The sequence below is a fragment of the Choloepus didactylus genome, chromosome 13 (assembly GCF_015220235.1).
Source record: "Choloepus didactylus isolate mChoDid1 chromosome 13, mChoDid1.pri, whole genome shotgun sequence".
Classification (NCBI taxonomy): domain Eukaryota; kingdom Metazoa; phylum Chordata; class Mammalia; order Pilosa; family Megalonychidae; genus Choloepus; species Choloepus didactylus.
This window is the reverse complement of record NC_051319.1, coordinates 74,963,243-74,984,774: the sequence shown is the minus strand read 5'-3', so window position 1 is coordinate 74,984,774 and position 21,532 is coordinate 74,963,243. Positions and strand designations below refer to the sequence as shown.

At 39.1% G+C, this 21,532-nt stretch overlaps 1 protein-coding gene across 5 annotated transcripts in view; it reads right to left on the bottom strand.

Moving 5' to 3' along the window:
- RAD50 (RAD50 double strand break repair protein) overlaps nt 1-21,532 on the bottom strand; it is a 289,914-nt gene that overhangs the window by 124,726 nt on the left and 143,656 nt on the right. For 2 of the 5 annotated variants that reach the window (XM_037801332.1, XM_037801336.1), the window contains exons 1-2: nt 19,861-20,347; nt 19,018-19,101 (exon numbers count right to left, since the gene is read on the bottom strand). The exons of the other annotated variants lie outside the window; for them this stretch is intronic. In XM_037801332.1, coding sequence (XP_037657260.1) covers nt 19,018-19,101; nt 19,861-19,989 — 213 coding nt within the window. In that variant the 5' untranslated portion in view covers nt 19,990-20,347. Of the gene's footprint in view, nt 1-19,017; nt 19,102-19,860; nt 20,348-21,532 lie in introns of those variants that run through there. 5 annotated transcript variants of the gene reach the window in all.

Genomic DNA, 21,532 nt, shown 5'->3' with positions numbered 1-21,532 from the left:
GTGTTTCCTGTAGAGCAAGTATCTTGTTCACAAACTCGGTTGTGTGTTCATCACAAAATATTTTAAGCTCTCCCTCATATTTGAAGGACAGCCTTGCCGGATATAGGATTCTTGGTTTGTGGTTTTTCTCTTTCAGTATCTTAAATATATCACCCCACTTCCTTCTTGCCTCCATGGTTTCTATTGAGAAATCTGCACATAGTCTTATCAAGCTTCCTTTGTATGTGATGGATCACTTTTCTCTTGCTGCTTTCAAGATTCTCTCTTTATCTTTAACATTAAATAATCTGATTATTAAGTGTCTTGGCATAGGCTTATTCAGATCTACTCTGTTTGGGGGAGGCTGCACTTATTGGATCCCTAATTTTATGTCTTTCGTAAGACATGGGAAATTTTCGTTAATTTCCTGTATTATTGCTTCTGCCCCTTTTCCCTTCTCTTCTCCTTCTAGGACACCAATGACACATGCATTCCTGCATCTCGCTTTGTAATTAAGTTCCCGGAGATGCTGCTCGTATTCCTCCATTCTTTTCTTTAGCTGTTCTTTTGCGTGTAGGCTTTCAGGTGCCTACAGTTCCTGAGTGTTTTCTTCTGCCTCTTGAGATCTGCTGTTGTACGTTTCCACTGTGTCTTTCATCTCTTTTGCTGTGCCTTTCATTTCCATAGATTCTGCCAGTTGTTTTTTCAAACTTTCAATTTCTACCTTATGTATGCCCAGTGTTTTCATTGTATGCTTCATCTCTTTTGCCATATCTTCCCTAAACTTTTTGAATTGCTTTAGTATTAGTTGTTTAATTCCTGTATCTCAGCTGAAGCGTAAGTTTGTTCCTTTGAATGGGCCATAACTTCGTTTTTCTTAGTGTAGGTTGTAGTTTTCTGTTGTCTAGGTATGTGATTTCCTTGGTTACCCCAATCAGGTTTTCCCAGACCAGAATGGGCTCAGGTCTCAGAAGGAGGCAATAGTATCACATCTCCCTGAGGGTGTGTCTTAGAAGGTTGGTACACCCTGTGAGGCCTCAAGTCACTGTGCTTTTCCATCCAGCAAGTGGTGCCTGTCAGCCTGTAGCTCCAGACTGGTGTAAGGAGGTGTGGCCCATGGCTGTTTCCCCCAGGCTCCTGGGGTCTGGTTCTGAATGGAAGGTGGGTAGTAGAGCTTGGCAGCACCTTCTTCTGCTTAGGGAAAATACACTTAGGGAGGGGTCATTTACATTTGAATAGTCTCTCTGCTTGTGCTTTCTCCATCCTTGCCTGGGTCAGAGTGCTGGGAACTGAAAGTGGCTGAGACTTTCTCCACTGAGCTGAAAAAGGGACAGAAAGCCCCTTTCAGGGCCAGTCTGCGGCCACCCTCTGGCTCTCCAAGGTCAGTCACCACCAAAAGCCTCTGTCTGCTTGCTGGGGATTTGTATCTCGTATTGAGCAGTCCACGTTTGTTAACTGAACCCCCAGGTGGAGCTCAGCTGAGCTATATTCGCTTGCTCAGAGAGTGCTGCTCTCTAGCACCATGAGGCTTTGCAGTTCGAGCCATGGGGGGAGGGGGCTCCCAGATTGGATCCACAGTTTTTACTTACAGATTTTATGCTGCGATCTCAGGCCTCCCTCCCAATTCAGGTTAGCGTATGATGAGTGGACAGTCACATCCCCCCCGCCCCGTTATTCCAGCGTATTTACTAGTTGTTCCTGGTTGTTCATCAGTTGTTCCAGGGAGACAAACTAGCTTCCACTCCTCTCTATGCCACCATCTTCTTTCGTCTCCTGCCTCATGTATTTTAAAGCTCTACAGAGCTTGTTGTGTCCTCAATTCTACAGAATTCTTTTGTCCTCTTGATGAACTGCCTCTCTTATTATTAGAAAATATCTCTTTATTCTACTAATGTTCCTGGTTCAGAGGTCTATTGTCTGATATTAATATAGCCACTCCGGTTTTCTATTAGCAGGCAGAATATATTTTTCTATTCTTTTACTTTTGACCTATCATTATCATTATTTTAAAAAACACTTTCTTTTTGCATTATATAGGTCTTTTTGTTATATCTTTCATTTCTCCCATTATGCTTATGTTTTCCTTCACATACTTGAGCACATTTACAAGATTTTAAGTGATGTTTTAAGGTTCTTGTGTACTAATTCTACCAACTCTTTCATTTGGGATCTGTTTCTGATTTAATTTTCTCCTGATTATGGCTCATATTCCCCTGCTTGTCTGCAAGCCTGGTAACTTTTGATTGCAACTCTTACATTGTTGAGTGGAGGATTTTGTTTTATTCCTTTAAAGAGTGTTTAACTTTGTTTTTGCATGCAGTTAAATTTCTTCAGGAATAGTTTGATCTTTTTGAACCTTGTTCTTAGGGTTTGTAAGGGTTAAGTCCAGGACGAATTTAGTATTATTTCTCCTCAGCCTTAGAACTTCCTTTAACATTTCTTGTAGTACAAGTCTGCTTGTCACAAATTATCTCTGTTTTAAAAAAAAAGTGAAATGTTCTCCTTTTCCTCTTCATTCTTTCATTCTTTCAAGGATTTTTGCTGAACACAGAATTTTCGGTTGACTTTTTCCCCCTGGTACTTGAAAGAAATTGCCCCACTGTCTGGACTGGTTTTGGTGAGAAGTCAACAGTCACCACTTATTATTTTTCTCCTCTGCTTAATGTGTCACTTTTTTTCCCATCTGCTTTTCAGACTTTTGTTTTTATCATTGGTTTTCAGCAAATTGAATGTGATATGCAATATAAGTGTGCTTATGCTTGGGATGCGATGAGCTTCTTGGGTTTTTTAATAGTTTTTATTTCTCTGTTGAGATTTTCTACATTATATGTCTATTTTTTCCTTTAAATTCCTGAACTTATTTATCATAGCCCTTTAAAAATCTGTGCTTTATTGGTGTTTATGGAGAGTATGCATGATTTGCAATGGGTGGAGGTGGTCTAAAGGTATATCAGCTGAGGAACAGAATGGTGAACTATTGTGTGTACATACAATGGAATACTGAGCAACTGCGAGGAGTGAAGCTGTGAGGCATGCAACGAGGTGAATGGAACCTGCAGACAGCATTTTGAGTGAACTATGCTAGAAACAAAGGCAAACACTATAATGCCTCACCAATATGGACTAACTAAAATGTGTAAACTCAGAATTGAACCTTAGAACACAGCTTATCAGGGGAACACTTATTGTAATGGTCCCTAGATTGTAAGTTCTTACAGCAGTCACATTTATTCCTGAATTGTAGTGGCTATCTCCAGATTCCCAGATGCTGATCCCTTAGTGTATAACCTGATCGATCCCTGGAACTTTGGGTATCTGAGTGACACCTGAAACTCAGAGCTAGAACTCGGCAGACATGAGTGTCAGTATTAGCGCGTATCGCAACTGTTAAAAAAAACTGAAAAAGAGTTCAGACTTCAACTAGAGAGATGAATGAAGGAGATGTGGTTAGGACTAGGGCAAATCAGGCCAAAGGGTAAAGGACTATACTGACTCCATGTGAGACCAAGGGAAGAGATCTTTAGTTGGTACAAGATCTATACTTCCTAAACAATTTAACTTGCACAGTTTGTTCAAATACCATAATTACATGGAACTTTTAATAGGAAGTGAGGCCTAGTAGGTTTGCATAGGTTAGCGTGAGGTAGCAACGCATCCCAAAGTAATTTGGACAGAGAATAAAAATATATGTTAACGCCCCCCTGAGGAGCTGGGGGAAAATGCAGAGGTGTTGGGCTTCCTCACATGGATTGTTGCTGATGTTCTCACAAACACTGAGGACTGGCAGTTTGATGTGCTGAGCCCTCTATCACGGGACTTGCCCTTATGAAGCTTGTTACTGGAAAGGAGAGGCTAAACTGCCTATAACTGTGCCTGAGAGTCTCCCCCTGAGTACCTCTTTGTAGCTCAGATGTGGTCCTCTCTCTCCAGCTAAGCCAACTCTGTGGGTGAAGTCACTGCCCTCCCCACTACATGAGATCTGACACACAGGGGTATAAATCTCCCTGGCAACATGGGATATGACTCCCGGGGATTAATCTGGACCCAACATCATGGGATTGTGGACATCTTCTTGATCAAAAGGGGGATGCAAAATGAAATGAAATAGTTTCAGTGGCTGAGAGATTCTAAATGGAACCAAGAGGTCACTCTGGTAGGCATTCTTATACACTATACAGATAACCCTTTTTAGGTTTTAATGCATTGGAATAGCTAGAAGTAAATACCTGAAACTATCAAACTGCAACCCAGTAGTCTTGACTCTTGAAGACGACTGCGTATCAATGTAGCTTACAAGGGGTGACAGTGTGATTGTGAAAGCCTTGCGGATCACACTGCCTTTATCCAGTGTATGGATGGAGGAGTAGAAAAATGGGGACAAAAAAAAAACAAATGAAAAAGAGGGTGGTGGGGAGGAAGATTTTTTTTTCTTATGTTCACTTTTTCTGGTACAAGGAAAATGTTCAAAAAATAGATTAGGGTGATGAATGCACAACTATATGATGGTACTGTAAACAACTGATTGTACACTTTCGATGACTGTATGGTATGTGAATATATATCAATAAAATTGAATTTAAAAAAAAGTCATCTTGGAAAAAAAAATCTGTGCCTGCTGATTCCAAAATCTCTGCCATCTCAGGGTCTCTTTCTGTTCATTTTGTTTCTCCAAGTTATGGAACACATTTTCTTGCTTTTTCATATATCCAGTAATTTTTTATTTATGCTGGACATTGTCAATAATATATCGATAGCGTGGACTGTGTTGACTTCCTTTAAAATGCATTGAGTTTTGTCCTAGCAGGCAGTTAATTTACTGGCAGCTCAGTTTGATTCTGTCAAGGATTTGTTTTAGGTTTTGTTAGGGTGGTCTTTCCTGTGTCCTAATTGAATGTTGGAGAGTCTCGCAAGGTCTCCTTACTCTGGAATATTGAGATGAAAATGTCTCCCAGCATTATGTGACCTCTAGAATCTCTATTCAGCTCACAGCTCTGTCCTACTTCCAGTAGTTATTCTCTGCTAGAATTCACTGAATCTCATCCTATGCATGTACAGCTTAGCATGTGTCCAAAGACTCAAATGATCTTTATGCAGATTTCTGTTGTTCCGCCTCTGCATAGCTCCCCCCCATCCAGTACCCTGCCCAACAATTTTCAGATGCCTTAGCAAACTCAAACTCCTCTCTTTGTTTCACCTGCCTAGTGAGAGTGGTGTTCTCTGTTGGGTTCTATTTTCATGCACGGAAGTTTACAAAATGTTTCTAGATAGAAGGTAAGAATACATGTGGAGTCAAATGATATGCTTCCCTTTTCCCAAAGAACACAGGCTTTGCACTGTTATCCAGTGTCTGAAAACAGCTGCTTCAAATATTTTTTTCTAGTTTTATAACTGTTCATCTTATGAGCATAAATATACTCATCAGTCTGTTGCAACCAAAACCAGAAGTCATGGATTCCTTGCTTTTTTTTCTTTTAATTATGAAATATCCTTTGTTGATCTTTAATGATTTTTGGCATAAACTCAACTTTGACATTAATTCATCAAATTGTTCAAGAAATAATTATGAAGCATTTCAAACGTTCATGAATTGTTTCGCTTTGAAAATAATAAAATATTTTTCTCCTTTGGAGCACGGAAGACAGGTTATATAAAAGAGTACAGAAAGGTGTGTTGAACATCATCATAGGAAGTACAAAGCAGAAGCATCTAACCTGTCTAGGAGAAGTCAAGGAAGGTTTTCTAAAGGAAGTGAATCTTTATGCTGAGAAAGTTGAAACCTGAAGGATGAGTAGGAGTTACCCAGATAAAAACACCTCAGTCACTGAGGAGCTGAAGTAATTACAGAATATTTAGTTCAGAAAGTAGAGAGAGGATTCAGGATCCAAAATGGCAGATGAGAAGAGACAGAGCAAAATACTTCTCTGTGAAAAACACTAGATAAAAGACAGAAGTGCTCCAGAATAGCAGTTCCAGGGTTCTACTGGCTGGACAAGGTCCGCTACATCCACAGTGACTATGCACTTGGTGAAAACAAGAGTCTGTGTCCAGAATTGAGAGAGCATTTGAGGCTGCTGGGGAAACAGCAGCCGAGCCGCATCATGGAAGGGAGAAACCTGGGGTTGGCATTTGGAGGCAGATTAGTTTAAAAACCCAGAAAGCAGCTGCGGATCCAGCAGCGAAAACCACGCAGTCAAGCACGGTGGGGAGTGTCTTCCATGCCCCAGGCACCTGCCTCAGGATCTGGCATGGATGATAGCCTTTCGCACTCCTGCAGCTAACTGTCCCAGAGCCAGGAATGGGGTGCAGCAGGCGGAGGACCACAGAAGTGGGAAGTTACCACACCCCATAGAGCCATCTTTTCAGCAGGCTGGGAGATGCCCCTTCACAGCGACATGGCCAAGAGCTTCCCTTGGGGACTCTGCTCGCCTGTGACGTTGCACAGTCTTCCTCCACGAACACCCGCGGAGTGCAGAGCTTAGAGGTGGGGCCCCGTACAGAAGTGCCAAGAGCACTACACCAATCCCAGAGACTTTTGGGCCTGTGGCAGAGAGAGACTGGGGAATCGGAGCTGAAGGGTTGGATTCGTGCAACAGCCCCAGGGTATTCCAGTCTCAGCCCTGGGAATGGCTGGGAACTCTAGGTCTTAAAGCCATCTTCCCTGCCTAACTGTACAGGGCACACCCCCCATCCTCAGGGCTGGTGGTCCCAATGGCACACAGAAAATTGGTGCACTGATTGGACCTCCACAAGGTCTGGACCCCCACTCGCTGCACAAACGAAGTTGGGGAGAGCTGGCTTGAGGGTAATAAGTGCTTGGGGGCACCATCTGCTGGTAGGTCAGGGAAAGTGAACTCCACCAATCTGTAACTCTGTCAATTATAGATAATTTTTCGAATGAGCTTACATATCCTAAAAGAACCCTATCAAGATAAGCAAATGCCAAGAGGCCAAACACAACAGAAAATTTTAAAGCATATGAAGAAACCAGAAGATATGGATAATCCCAAGTGCCCAAATCAAAAAACCAGAGGAGACACAGAACTTGGAGCAATTAATCAAAGATGTAATCACAAACAACAAGATCATGGCTCAGGATGTAAAAGACATAAATAAGATCCTAGAAGAGCATAAGGAATTTTCAAGAGTAAATGAAAAAAACAGATGACTTTATGGAAAAAAAAAAAACCGTTAATCAAATTTAAAAGATCCTGGAAACACATAGCAGCATATCAGACGAACTTGAAGAACAAGTAAGCGAACTTGAAGAAAATGGTTCTGGAGAGTGAAAGTACAAAAGAACGAATGGAGAAAAAATATCAGGAAATTTGAAATGGATCTCGGGGATATGATGGACAACATGAAGCACACAAATATAAAAATCATTGGTGTTCCAGAAGGGGAAGAGAAGAGTAAAGGTCTAGGAAGAGTATTGAAAGACACTGTTGGAGAAAACTTCCCAACCCTTCTAAATGACATAAATATGCAAATCATAAATGCCCAACGAACTCCAAACAGAATAAATCCAAATAAACCCACTCCGAGACATATTCTGATCAGATTGTCAAATGGTGAAGAGAAGGAGCAAGTTCTGAAAGCAGCAGAGGAGAAGCAATTCACAACATACAGAGAAACAACATAAGACTTAAATAGTGACTACTCAGCGGCCACCATGGAGGTGAGAATGCAGTGGTATGACATATTTAAAATTCTAAAAAAGAAAAATTGCCAACCAAGAATTCTTTATCCAGCAAAGCTCTCCTTCAGATTTGAGGGAGAGCTTAAAATCTTCACAGGCAAACAAATGTTGAGAGAATGTGCTAACAAGAGAGCTGCCCTACAAGAGATCCTAAAGGGAGCCCTACCAGCAGAGAAAAATAGAAAGGAGAGAGAGGGATGGAGAAGGCCTCAGAACTAACGAGTTTTAGTAAGGGTACGTTAAAAGAAATAGAGAGAGAGAGGGAAAAAAAATCTGACAAATAAAAACCAAAGGTTATAATGGCTGATTCAAGAAATGCCTTCACAGTAATACCATTGACTGTGAGTTGATTAAACTCCCCAATTAAAAGATACAGATTCACAGAATGGATTTAAAAATATGAACCATCAATATGTTGCTTACAAGAGACTCATCTTAGACCCAGAGACACAAAGAAACTGAAAGTGAAAGGATGGAAAAAAATATTCCACGCAAGCTACAGCCAACAGAAAGCAGGAGTAGTACTATTAATCTCAGATAAAATAGACTTTAAATGCAAGGATGTGATAAGAGACAAAAAAGGTCACTATATACTAATAAAAGGGACACTTCAACAAGAAGAAATAACAATCATAAATGCCTATGCACCCAATCAAGGTGCACCAAAGTATATGAGACAAATATTGGCAAAACAATAGATGGAAGCAATAGAAGTATCCAGAATAAATGTTGGAGACTTCAATATATCACTCTCTCCTATAGACAGATCAACCAGATGGAGGACCAATAAGGAAACTGAAAACCTAAACAATGTGATCAATGAAACTGACTTAGACATATATAGAACATTACATCCCAAATTGCCAGGATACACATTCTTCTCTAGTGCTCATGGAACTTTCTCCAGAATAGATCACATGCTGGGTCATAAAACAAGCCTCAATAAATTTAAAAAGACTGAAATTATTCAAAGCACATTCTCTGATCACAATGGAATACAATTAGAAGTCAATAACCATCAGAGATTTAGAACAGTCACAGATACCTGGAGGTTGAACAACACACTCCTAAACAATCAGTGGGTGTTCTAGTTTGTTAATGCTGCCAGAATGCAAAACACCAGAAAAGGATTGGCTTTTATAAAAGGGGGTTTATGTGGTTACACAGTTAGAGTCTTAAGGCCATAAAGTGTCCAAGGTAATGCATCAACAACTGGGTACCTTCACTGGAAAATGGCGAATGGTGTCTGGAAAACCTCTGTTAGCTGGGAAGGCACATGGCTGGCGTCTGCTCCAAGTTCTGGTTTCAAAATAGCTTTCTCTCAGAATGTTCCTCTCTAGGCTTCAGCTCCTCAAAAATGTCACTCTTAGTTGCTTTTGGGGTGTTTGTCCTCTCTTAGCTTCTCTGGAGCAAAAGTCTGCTTTCATAGCCCATCTCCAAAATGTCTCTGTAAGCTGAAGCTCCTCTCTCAGTTCCAGCGCTTTCTTCAAAGTGTCCCTCTTGGCTGTAGGGCTTCTTCAAAATGTCACTCTCAGCTGCACTGAGTTCCTTCTGTTTGTCAGTTCATTTATATGGCTCCAGTGATTTAATTTAGACCCACCCTGAATGGGTGGGGTAACACCTCCATGGAAATTATCCAATCAGAGTCATCACCCACAGCTGGGTGGGGCGCATCTCCATGGAAACACTCAAAGAATTACAATCTAATCAACACTGATACATCTGCCCACACAAGATTACATCAAAGATAATGGCGTTTGGGGGGACATAATACGTTCAAACTAACACAGTGGGTTAAAGAAGAAATAGCAAGAGAAACTGCTAAATATCTAGAGACAAATGAAAATGAGAGCACAACCTATCAAAACTTATGGGATGTAGCAAAGGCGGTACTGAGGGGGAAATTTATAGCTCTAAATGCATACATTAAAGAGGAAGAAAGAGCCAAAATCAAAGAACTAACGGAACAACAGAAGAACCTAGAAAATGAAGAGCAAACTAATCTTAAAACAAGTGGAAAAAAAGAAAGAGGATTAAAGCAGAAATAAATGACATAGAGAACAAAAAAAAAATAGAGTAAGTAAAACCAAAAGTTGGTTCTTTGAGAAGATCAACAAGATTAACAAGCCCCTAGCTAGACTAATAAAATCAAAAAGAGAGAAGACCCAAATAAACAAAATAATAAATGAGAGGTGACATTACTGCAGATCCCAAAGAAATTTTAAAAATTATAAGAGGATACTATGAACAACTGCACAGCAACAAACTAGATAATATAGAGAAAATGGACAATTTCCTGGAAACACATGAACAACCTGAACTGACCAGAGAAGAAAGAGAAGACCTCAACAAACCAATCACAAGGAAAGACATCCAATCAGTCATCAAAAAGCTTCCCACAAATAAATGCCCAGGGCCAGATGGCTTCACAGGGGAATTCTACTAAACTTTCCAAAAAGAACTGACACCAATCTTACTTAAACTCTCAAAACACTGAAGAAAATGGAACCTTACTTAACTCATTTTATGAAGCCAACATCACTCTAATACCAAAACCAGGTAAAGATGCTACTAGAAAGGAAAACTACAGGCCAATCTCCCTCATGAATATAGATGCAAAAATTCTCAACAAAATAATTGCAAATCGAATCCAAAGACACATTTAAAAAATCATACACCATGACCAAGTGGGGTTCATTTCAGGCATGCAAAGATGCTTCAACATAAGAAAATCAATCAATGTAAAACAACACACTAACAAATCAAAAGGGAAAAATCAAATGATCATCTCAATAGATGCTGAAAAAGCATTCAACAAAATCCAGCATCCTCTTTTGATTAAAAAAAAACAGTTCAAAAGGTAGGAATTGAAGGAAACTTCCTCAATATGATAAAGGGCATATATGAAAAACCCACAGCCAGCATAGTACTCAATGGTGAATGACTGAAAGCCTTCCCTCTAAGATCAGGAAGAAGACAAGGATGCCCGCTGTCACCACTGTTAAAAGTGCTAGCCAGAGCAATCTGGCAAAACAAAGAAATAAAAGGCATCCAAATTGGAAAGGAAGAAGGAAAACTGTCATTATTTGCAGATGATATGATCTTATATCTGGAAAACCCTGAGAAATCGACAACACAGCTACTTGAGCTAATAAGCAAATTTAGCAAAGTAGCGGGATACAGGATTAATGCACATAAATCAGTAATGTTCCTATAAACTAGAAATGACCTAAATGAAGACACAGTCAAGAAGAGTCCATTCTCAACAGCGACTAAAAAAATCAAGTACCTAGGAATAAGCTTAACCAAGGAAGTAAAAGACCTATATATAGAAAACCACATAACTTTACTAAAAGAAATAGAAGGGGACCTAAAAAAGATGGAAAAATATTCCATGTTCATGGATAGGAAGGCTAAATGTCATTAAGATGTCAATTCCACCCAAACTCATCTACAGATTCAACGCAATTCCAATCAAAATTCCAACAACCTACTTTGTAGAGCTGGAAAAGCTAATTATCAAATTTATTTGGAAGGGAAAGATGCCTTGAACTGCTAAAAACAGTCTAAAAAAGAAAAATGAAACAAGAGGACTTATATTCCCTGACTTTGAAGCTTATTATAAAGCCACAGTAGTCAAAACAGAATGGTACTGGCACGAAGACAGACATATTGATCAATGGAATCAAATTGAGAATTCAGAGACAGACCCCGAGATCTACGGTCGACTGATCTTTGACAAGGTCCCCAAAACCACTGAACTGGGACATAACAGTCTATTCAACAAATGGGGCTGGGAGAGCTGGATATCCATATTCAAAAGAATGGAAGAGGACCCCTAACTCACACCCTACACAAAAATTAACTCAAAATGGATTAAAGACCTCAATATTAAAGAAAGCACCACAAAACTCCTAGAAGATAATGTAGGGAAACATCTTCAAGACCTTGTATTAGGGGTTCACTTCTCAGACCTTATACCCAAAGCACAAGCAACAAAAGAAAAAATAGATAAATGGGAACTCCTCAAACTTAAAAGCTTCTATACCTCAAAGGAATTTGTCAAAAAGGTGAAGAGGCAGCCAACTCAATGGGAAAAATATTTGGAAGCCATGTATCTGACAAAAGATTGATATCTCACATATATAAAGAAATCCTAAAAGTCAACGACAATAATACAAACAGTCCAATTACAAAATGGGCAAAAGATATGAAAAGACAGTCCTCTGAAGAGGAAATACAAATGGCAAAAAAACACATGAAAAATTGTTCATCTTCACTAGCTATTAGGGAGATGCAAATTAAGACCACAATGAGATATCATCTCACATTAATTAGATTGGCTGCCATTAAACAAACGAGAAACTACAAATGCTGGAGAGAATATGGAGAAACTGGAACTCTTATTCATTGTTGGTGGGACTGTATAATGGTACAGTCACTTTGGAGGACAGTCTAGAGGTTCCTTAGAAAACTAGATAAAGAGTTACCCTTTGATTTTACTTCTTGGTACACACCCAGAAGATCTGAAAGCAGTGACACGAACAGATATTTGCACACCGATGTTCACAGCAGCATTATTCACAATTGCCAAGAGGTGGAAACAATCCAAATGTCCTTCAACAGATGAGTGGATAAACAAAATGTGGTATATACACGATGGAATACTATGCGGCAGTAAGAAGGAATGAGGTCATGAAACATGACAACATGGATGAAACTTGAAGACATAATGCTGAGTGAAATAAGCCAGGCACAAAAAGAGAGATTTGTGAACTCTGTGAAAAAACATAAAATAAATGTTTTGTATTGTAGAATTTAGGGGACCTAGCGATAGACAGCAAGTAGTGAAGGGGGAACAATAATCTAATAAGAACAGATAAGTTATGGAAGGTAAACTTAACGTTATGGGAATGCTCAGGAATGACTATGGTTTGTTAATTTTGGTGGGTATGGTAGGAACAAGTTGGCAGAAACGTAGTTATTTTAGGCTATTTGTTTTTCTTATTCCTTTGTTCAGTTATGGTTTGTTAATTTTCTTGGGGTATGGTAGGAACATGTTGGAAGCAATGTAGTTATTTTAGGTTGTTTTGCTTATTCCTTTGTTTTGGTTTTGTCTGAAATGTTATTTTTTATTGTTTGTTTTTAAATTTTTTGATAAAGTTAAAAAAACAATGAATAAGTGTTAAAAAGTGAATGAACAATGGGGGGAGGAGGGGAATGGAATGTTTTTGATGTTCTTTGTTATTTTAATTTTTATTTTATTTTTTGGAGTAATGAAAATGTTCAAAGATTGATTGCAGTGATGATTTCACAACTGTATGATGATACTATGAACAACTGATTGTACACTTTGAAAGATTGTACACTACGTGAATATATCTCAATAAAATTGCATTTAAAAAAAGAAAGTAGGGAGGAGAATGAAATTGGAAAATGGTTTTAGTACTTAAGAGCCTTCTAAAACATGTTAACAAGGGTCTTGGACTTAAGGCAATGGAAAGCTGCTGAAGGGTTTGAACCAGGGGAATGGAATGCATAGATAAAAAATTTAGAAGGATCATTTTGTCTTCAGGGAGAACAGATTGGACTGAAGCAAAACAGAAAACAGGGAATAATCTAGAAGAGAAAAGAAGGCAGCTTGAACAAGGGCTTTAGCATTAAGGGTGGAGGTAAAGAGGAAGAACTCTCGCTGGACTGGCTGCTCAGCAGTAGCCCCTTAGGCTACAGACAGTTCAGTGAGGGAATGCCCAGAGTTTGATTTTCAGCTTTAAAGCCCAAGGACTTGTTTCTATCATTTCATCCCAAGGAGAACAGCTGCTGGGGACTTAATTTATAGTAATTAAACTAAGAAGCCGTGCATCTATGCACCAGAAAATGAATTTGTGTTTACACTGTAACTAACTAGCAGGCCAAATATACATATTCACTCTCCCCAGCACCTTTCTAAGACCTAGCAACCTGGCAAATATTAAATTAGTAACTGGAATTCACGCAAAGGGCAGCATTTCAATTACAATACTGTTGTTCATGTTCTTATTGAGAGTCACTTAAAAGAGAGTAAAGCAGACTAAGTTAATTTATTAAGACTAAGAAATGCCTATTCCAAGGAATAAAAGAATAAAATAAGAAATAAATAAAATTTTAAAAAAGTATTATTTTTTATTAAAAATAATAAAAATAAAATAAAATAAGCTCTTCCCTTTCTAAAAATATAATCCTAAAACCATTAGATGGGGCAGAAGAAGGAACATCCTCATGCTGGCTGGAGATGAAGGGACATAGTAGCCCAGAATGGGATGACTGAGTTCAAATAGGATCAAGAGGGTATCCACATGGAGCGAATGCTTGGCACAAGATGCCAAGAGTTCAAGCAAGATAAAAAAATCCATGAGTAGGGATGACCTAATTCAAGACGAAGAGGGTATCCACAATGGTGGAAGGGATAGTGTGTGGGGATTTAAAGCCTGAAAAAGCTGAGGAGGGGGTTCACCTGAGAAGATGATCTACTTCAGAGCACAGAGTAAAGAGGGTATCCCTGCGAGAGGGCACCTACTATAGAGTATTAGAGCCTGAGAAGGGTAAGGAAGGCATCCAGGATGGGGGGACAGGGAGATGTCCCAGTATGGGAAGTCAGAGCCCAAGCAGGATGAGAAGGCATCCATGTGAGGGGAAAAGCAGGAGGAGTTAGAAGCAGCAAAGATGAGAAGGGCTTGCAGACAGGGGTGGAGGAAGCCCAGCATGGAGTAGCAGAGCCCTAGTTCAGTGAGGTAGTAGCAGCAGAGATGAGAGATTGGTTATATACAGGGAGATTGATCAAATTAGTAAACACAGAATAGACCCAATTTCTTGCTTCTCACTTCTTTCCCTGTAATTACCAGTCAAACCCCAACCATTGGTTAAATCCAACTTTCCAACTGTTCTAGTTTGCTAATGCTGCAGAATGCAAAACACCAGAGACGGATAGGCTTTTATAAAACGGGGGTTTATTTCGCTACACAGTTACAGTCTTAAGGCCACAAAACGTCCAAGGTAACACATCAGCAATCGGGTACCTACACCGGAGGATGGCCAATGGCATCCGGAAAACCTCTGCTAGCTAGGAAGGCAGCTGGCGTCTGCTCCAAAGCTCTGGCCTCAAAATGGCTTTCTCCCAGGACGTTCCTCTGGAGCAAGCTTGCTCCTCTTCAAAACATCACTCCCAGCTGCACTCCGTTGAGTTCCCTCTCTCTGAGTCAGCTCATTTATATGGCTCCACTGATCAAGGCCCACCCCAAATGGGCGGGGCCACACCTCCATGGGAACATCTCATCAAAATTATCACCCACAGCTGGGTGGGGCACATTCCAAACAAATCTAACCAGCACCAAAATGTCCGCCCCACAAAACCACAAAGATAATGGCATCTGGGGGACACAATACACTCAAACCGGCACACCAACTTAGTACTTGAATGAAGACCAGAGAAAAATATTCAAACATGATGACTGGTTTCTCTCTAAATTTTCACCCACAAACCTCAAGTGAGCCTTTGACAGTCATGCAATACTGTATTTCCCTAATCAATTTATTCTCATCAATTTACTACTAATCAATTTACTACTTCACACCTTTACTAGTCTCAATTAACTCATTCTCCAACCCTCAGTCATTGACTTCCCTTCTTTTTTCACTGAGAATATAGAAGCAATCAAGAGAACGTGTTCATTTTTTCACCACCAAATTTACCAATTACACATCCCATTCCAATGGATAAACAGTGCATGCTTCTGTTAATCCTTCCACTTAAGCAATGGATCCTATCTCTTCTTGCCTACTAAAGGATTTTGCTTCTGTGATCATCTCCTTTTCTGAGAGGCATCAATTTCTCCCTTTTCCAGGATCATTCCTATCAGTTTATAAATATCCTCTAATACCTCCCACTTTAAAAAAACACAACAAAACAAAACAAAAAAAATAACCTACAAATCTCTTCAGCTTCTGTCCTATTTCTGTTCCACTTACAGCAAAATATATAAGACTTCTGTGCTATTTTACTTCCTTATCTTGTTCTTGATTAATGAAACTGGTTTCATCAAGATCACCAATGGCCTCCACATAGCCAAATCCTCCTCTTACTAAACTTCCTCTAACATATTTGATAAAGTTGGTGACTCCCTCATTCTTCTTCTAACACTTTATTTTCTTATTTTCCAAGACACTACTCTCCCAGTTTTTCTCTTACTTTACTTATTGTTCTTTTAGCATCTTCTGCTAGGTTCTTCTCCTCTTTACAGTTTCTAAATACTAATGTTCTCTATCAGAGAACATGCAGGCCTCGGAGCTCCTCAATTTATAGTCAATCTGTATATGATATAATTAGGCTTTAAAAATTAAATATACATAATTAATTGTATATGTTAACGATCCCTAATTTTCTTTCTCTATCCTGGATCTCTCCCCTGAACAGACTTCTATTTGCTTATTGGACAACTCTTTTGGATATCTAATACACATTCCAAGTTTATCTGTTCAAACAAGATCTACCCAAATCTCCTCTCTTCTAGAATTCATTACAATAAATGGCAACATTATTTATCAAGTTGCTCAATCCAAAAACCCTGGAGTTATGCTTGATGCTTCTACTTCTCTCATACACCATTACCCAAACCATTGACAAATCTGTTGGTTCTATCTTCAAACAACATTGCAAATCCAGGCATTTCTCACCACTTCCACCATTATCACCTTAGTGAAGCCACCAACATTTCTCACCTGGATTATCACTAAATCCCCTTAATTAGTCTCCACTCTCCTACCTTTGCCCACCTAGAGGTTAATCTTCTCTCATTAGCCAGACTGATCACTCTAAAATATAAATGAGATCATGTGCTTTTACTGCTCAAAATTTTTCAATGGATTCCTATTTAAAATAAAAACAAAATCCACAGTCCTACAGGATCTAGTCCCTTCTATCTATCTGACGTCATTTTCTACTATTCTTTCTCTCACCACTTTGCTCCTCCTTGTGATTCCTTGAACACACCAGGTTTTCAACGCAGGGACTTTGCAGTTACTGTTAACACTAACTGCAATGTTCTTCCCCCAGATTTTGAACATTTCACTCTTGGATAGATGAATGGATGGATGGATTAATGAATATTAAAAAAAGATTAACTCTGGTTGCTGTGTGAAAAACAGAAAGTTTCAAGAATGAAGGCAGAAAAACAGGAGATTCCTGGAATAGCTCAGGGGAAAGATGATGATGGCTTAGACCAGGAAAGGAACAGTGGAGATGGAATGAAGGTGGGCACATTCTGTATATATTTTAGAAGAGCAGTCTGGAATACCTTATGAATTGGAAACAGGATGAGATAAAGGAATCAATGGCACACAGATTTTAGCTGTAGATAACGGTATCATTTACTAAATTGGAGAGTACTATAGTAGCAGGTTTGAGAATATGTGTGTACGGAGGGTGAAAAATCAGTTCTGTTTTGGACATGTTAAATTAGAGATGCTCATTAAATATTCAAGTAAACAACTGGACATATATACCTAGAGTTTAGGAAGAAAGTTAGGGCTACATATATAAATTTGGTAGTCATCAGCACATAACCATTACTTAAAGTCATTAGATTGAAGATCACAAAGGAGAGAGGAGATAGAGAAAAGGGGGTAGTGAATAGAAGACTGAGTCTTGGGGCACACCGGCATTTAGAAATCAAGCAAAGGAAGAACCGTCAATGAAGACTAAGAACTGGCCAGTGAAAAAGGAGGAAACCATGGGATTATGGTGTCATGGAAGCCAAGGGAACAAAGTTTTTAAAGAGAATGAATAACTCTATCAAATCTGTTGAGAAGTCAAGTTATTGAGGAATGAGAATTGACCACTCTATCTGGCAACATGAAGGTTCTGTTAGCCTTACAAGAGCAGTTTCAGGGGAGAAAAAAGGAAAAAAATCTGAATGGACTGGTTGAGAAGAAAATGGGAGGCAAAGAAGTAAAGATAGTGAGTACATTTTTTGTGAATTTTGCTATAAACCAGAACAGAGAAAAGAGATGGTAGCTAGAGGGTGATCTGGGGTAAAAAGAGGGCTTTTTGTTTGTTTGTTTAAAGATGGGAGCTACCAGAGTATTTTTATATGCAAATGGAAATGATCATATAGAGGGAGAAACTGCTGATGCAGGAGAAAGAAGGAACAGTTGCAAAACAAAATTCTCATGTTGAGAAGATAAATTGATCAGGTCCAGCTTCTAAGAGGAGTTGGCAGACATAAAAACTGAACAATTCATCCTTAAAACAGAAGAGAAATTAGTTACTATGTGCATATATGTAGTTTGGTAGATTTTTGTGATTGGAAAATGAGGTAATTTTCATCTGATTCCTCCCATTTTCTCAATAAAATACAAGACAAGATGAATTATGGAGACTAGACTGTAGATTTAAGAAGAGAAATGTGAAACAGCCATTATAGAGAGCACTCAGTAAATGTACTAAATTGTATTATTATTTCTAAGAGGAAAATTCATGCTTTAATAATTACAGCATAATTTTTATTGATGTAAAATTTTAAACAACTTAAATGATCATCAACAGGGGTCAATTAAATAAACGGGATATCAACTGAACAGGATATTATTTAATAATTAAAAACAATGAAACGGAAGTGTACATATATACTAATAGATCCACAGTATGTCACTAAATAAAAATTTGTAAAATGGATAAGAAAATTCTATTCAAGTGTGAGTGTATTTATATACATACCAACTTTTTTATAAACAAAGAAAAAATGCTTGGAATTAACAAATAAAAATGTATAGGCCAAAATAGGTAGAGAAAATTCTATGTCCTTTACACACACTAATGGACAACATAAAAAACCATCACTCAAACAAAGATTCATACACAATGATTTTCATCATGGTACATTTTAAGGAGAAACTAAAAGCAATCTAACCGAAAGAAAACAACACAACTATTAAAAGTACTTATAAACCATTAAACGTTTTAAGTAGGAAATATTTCAGATGTACAAAAAAGTATAGAGTTTAAAAACAACCATGTACCAACCACCCAGATTAAGCATTTACTTTTCAATGACATCAGATTTTATGATAACGTTAAGGGGGGGTGGGGAAGCAGAATACAAAATCAGATTAAGAGTATGATCTCAGCTTTGTGAAAAGTTATGTAAAGGAGAAAAGACATGAACATGTCAACAGTAGTTATCAGTGGGTACCAAGACTGTGTTGGGTAACTTTTCTCTCTAAATATACCTTTCCAAGACTGGGTCTTCTACAATGAACTATGATCACTTTTATAATTTAAAAACACAAACTTTTATTGGCCCCATTACCTTTGGATCATGAACAAATGTATTTCCTTTGGTTCCAGGAGGAAAATCTCCAGTACAAATATATTTTAGACATTCAATGATGGTCTAAAGAAATAAAAAATACCATTTTTAAGTTATGAGAACTGTGGCTTTTCACAAAATATTATAAAAATTTATTTACCATGGAGACTATAAAAGATACAATCAGATAAAAGTTGCTATTGTAAAACCTGTAATAAAGGTATGATTAAGCGTTTAGACAATAATGGCTTTAAGTTCATGGAAAAGCCATAAAATTAGTTATCTAAAGATAGTGTTCCTTTTAACTAAGCCCCACTACGTGAGCTTCCGCTTTAAATTAAGCCTTTTATTTCCCATTTAATATCCTTAAACAGTCGGCATACTCAGAAACTTTTCTTAAAAGTCAAATATTTTTAACTTTGTAAGGAATTCCTGTTTGGGACAACTGCTAAGAAGGGAATGTTATTTTTTGGCGCAAGGAGACAGCGTTCAAACAAACTTTAACGCACGTTAAAGGGCTTCTTGCAGGACTGTGAACTCGCCTAGCGCAGCAGCAGGTCCGGGTCTCATGGAATTCTTATTTAAACCTTGTCGATAGGACAGACCCGGGCACCCTTACATGCCTGGGTCAGGCTGACTCCTATTGTCTTTGTGGCCTTAAAGCCACACCAGAACCTGCCTCGGGGCCGGGGTCACCTGCAGTCCCAGCCATCAGGAGCTCAGCAGAGCCACAGGGACGCCTCTCTTCCTAAAAACAGTTCTGAATCCCCAGTCACAAACTTTATTCTCCGGATTTGTAAGACATGTCGACCCGTAAACATAAGGCGGCTACTCAGGACTTACCGTCTTCCCCGCCCCATTGGGTCCCACCAAAATTGTGAGGGGGCTGAAGAAAGTGATGATTTGCTTATCTTTGTCCTCTATTCCAAAACTCCGCACGCCCAAAATGCTCATCTTTTCTATCCGAGACATGTTTGCAAACGTTTCTTATCTCAACACCAGGGACCTGGAGCCCGTAGCCTACCAAGGTTTTACAATGTGACCTTAGAAGGGCGAGAGCGGGCCGCGAGGAGCGTCGGCCGCGCGGCGGACTCTTGGTCAGGAGGGTGCAGGTTGGGAGAGCCACTGAGGGGCCTGCAGGTACGGCGGACGAGCTGCGTGAAGAGGCAAGAGCTCTAGCTGGAACCTTTCCTCCCCTACCAGCTTCCTTCCCCGCTGGTGGGCGAAAGCCGGGGCTGGGACCCGGGCCCAGCTGGGGTAGCCAACAGAGAACAAAGCTAAAACCGAGAAACCCCACCACAGTGAACGCTCCCAGAGATTCCCGCTTTAGCTCCCCGTGGGTCACATGACTCACTACGGCCTGCGTACGTCCACTAAGCACGTCCGGGGCACGCCGGAAAGTCGGAGATTCACGGTGCGCGCGCAGCTCTGGGCTTCCGGGAGCAGCTCCGCCTGAAGGAAGGATCTGCTGCCGGGTATTCATTGGTGTGGTCGCGGACTTCCGGCTCCTAGCTGGCAACTGGGTAGCATCAAGAGACGCTAACTCTAGGAAGAGACGCGAAAGACTTGTGACGGACAGCAGTTCTCAAAGTGTGATCCCAGGACTCCTCCAAGGGGAGGATCGGAGAGTCTTTTATGGGATCCGATAATGTCAAACTATTTTCCTAACAATACCAAGATGTTTATTTGCCTTCTTCATTGTCATTCTCTCCCTAATCTGTTTTTCAGTGACCAAATAAAATGTGATGACGACATCGCAGTGGTGGCTAATGGAATGTATGCTTGTATATTCTTGTACTTTAAAAATGCTCCATTTTATTTCTAACCAAGTAAATGTTAATAGTTAAAACTCACCAAAAAACTCTACAGGGTCCTCAATAATTAAAAGTGGAAAGGTATCTTAAGACCAAAAATTTGTTGTAGACCAAAAACAAATTAGTGTTATAAAACTATAAAAGTGTTTTACAAAGTTAGGGTGGTCATTACCCAGATATTCCTGAAAATTGAGCTCGTAATCAAATCAGAGAGAGGAGTAACAACAGACAAGATAGGATTTAACAAAGGATCATGAATACTGAATCTGTATATAAATACATACTAGTGTATTAGAACTGCTAGAAGGAAATAACTGAAATGGTGGAACTGTAACCCTTAACATTCTTTGAAATTTGTTCTATAACTAGTTGTTCAATCATACTTTAAAAGTTATCACTTTTCTGTATAAATGTTATAGTTCACAATATAAAGTATATATTTTTAAGTGTTCTACAAATAAGAAGGATGTGAAGGAAATCCACTCCAATTAGAACCACCACAGGGTGGAAATAGACACTTTAAATTAAGGAAAAGATAAATTACGATTCTCAAAATTGACAAAGAATATTGTTTTCTTGGAAAACAACTTAATGGAGAGCTATGGAAAAATTACAAAACAGTTGAGGAAGATGTTAAAATTGAAACTATTCAAATAAGCAAAAATTTTTAATTACTACAGAGGTATAGTTTGCCTCTGCCT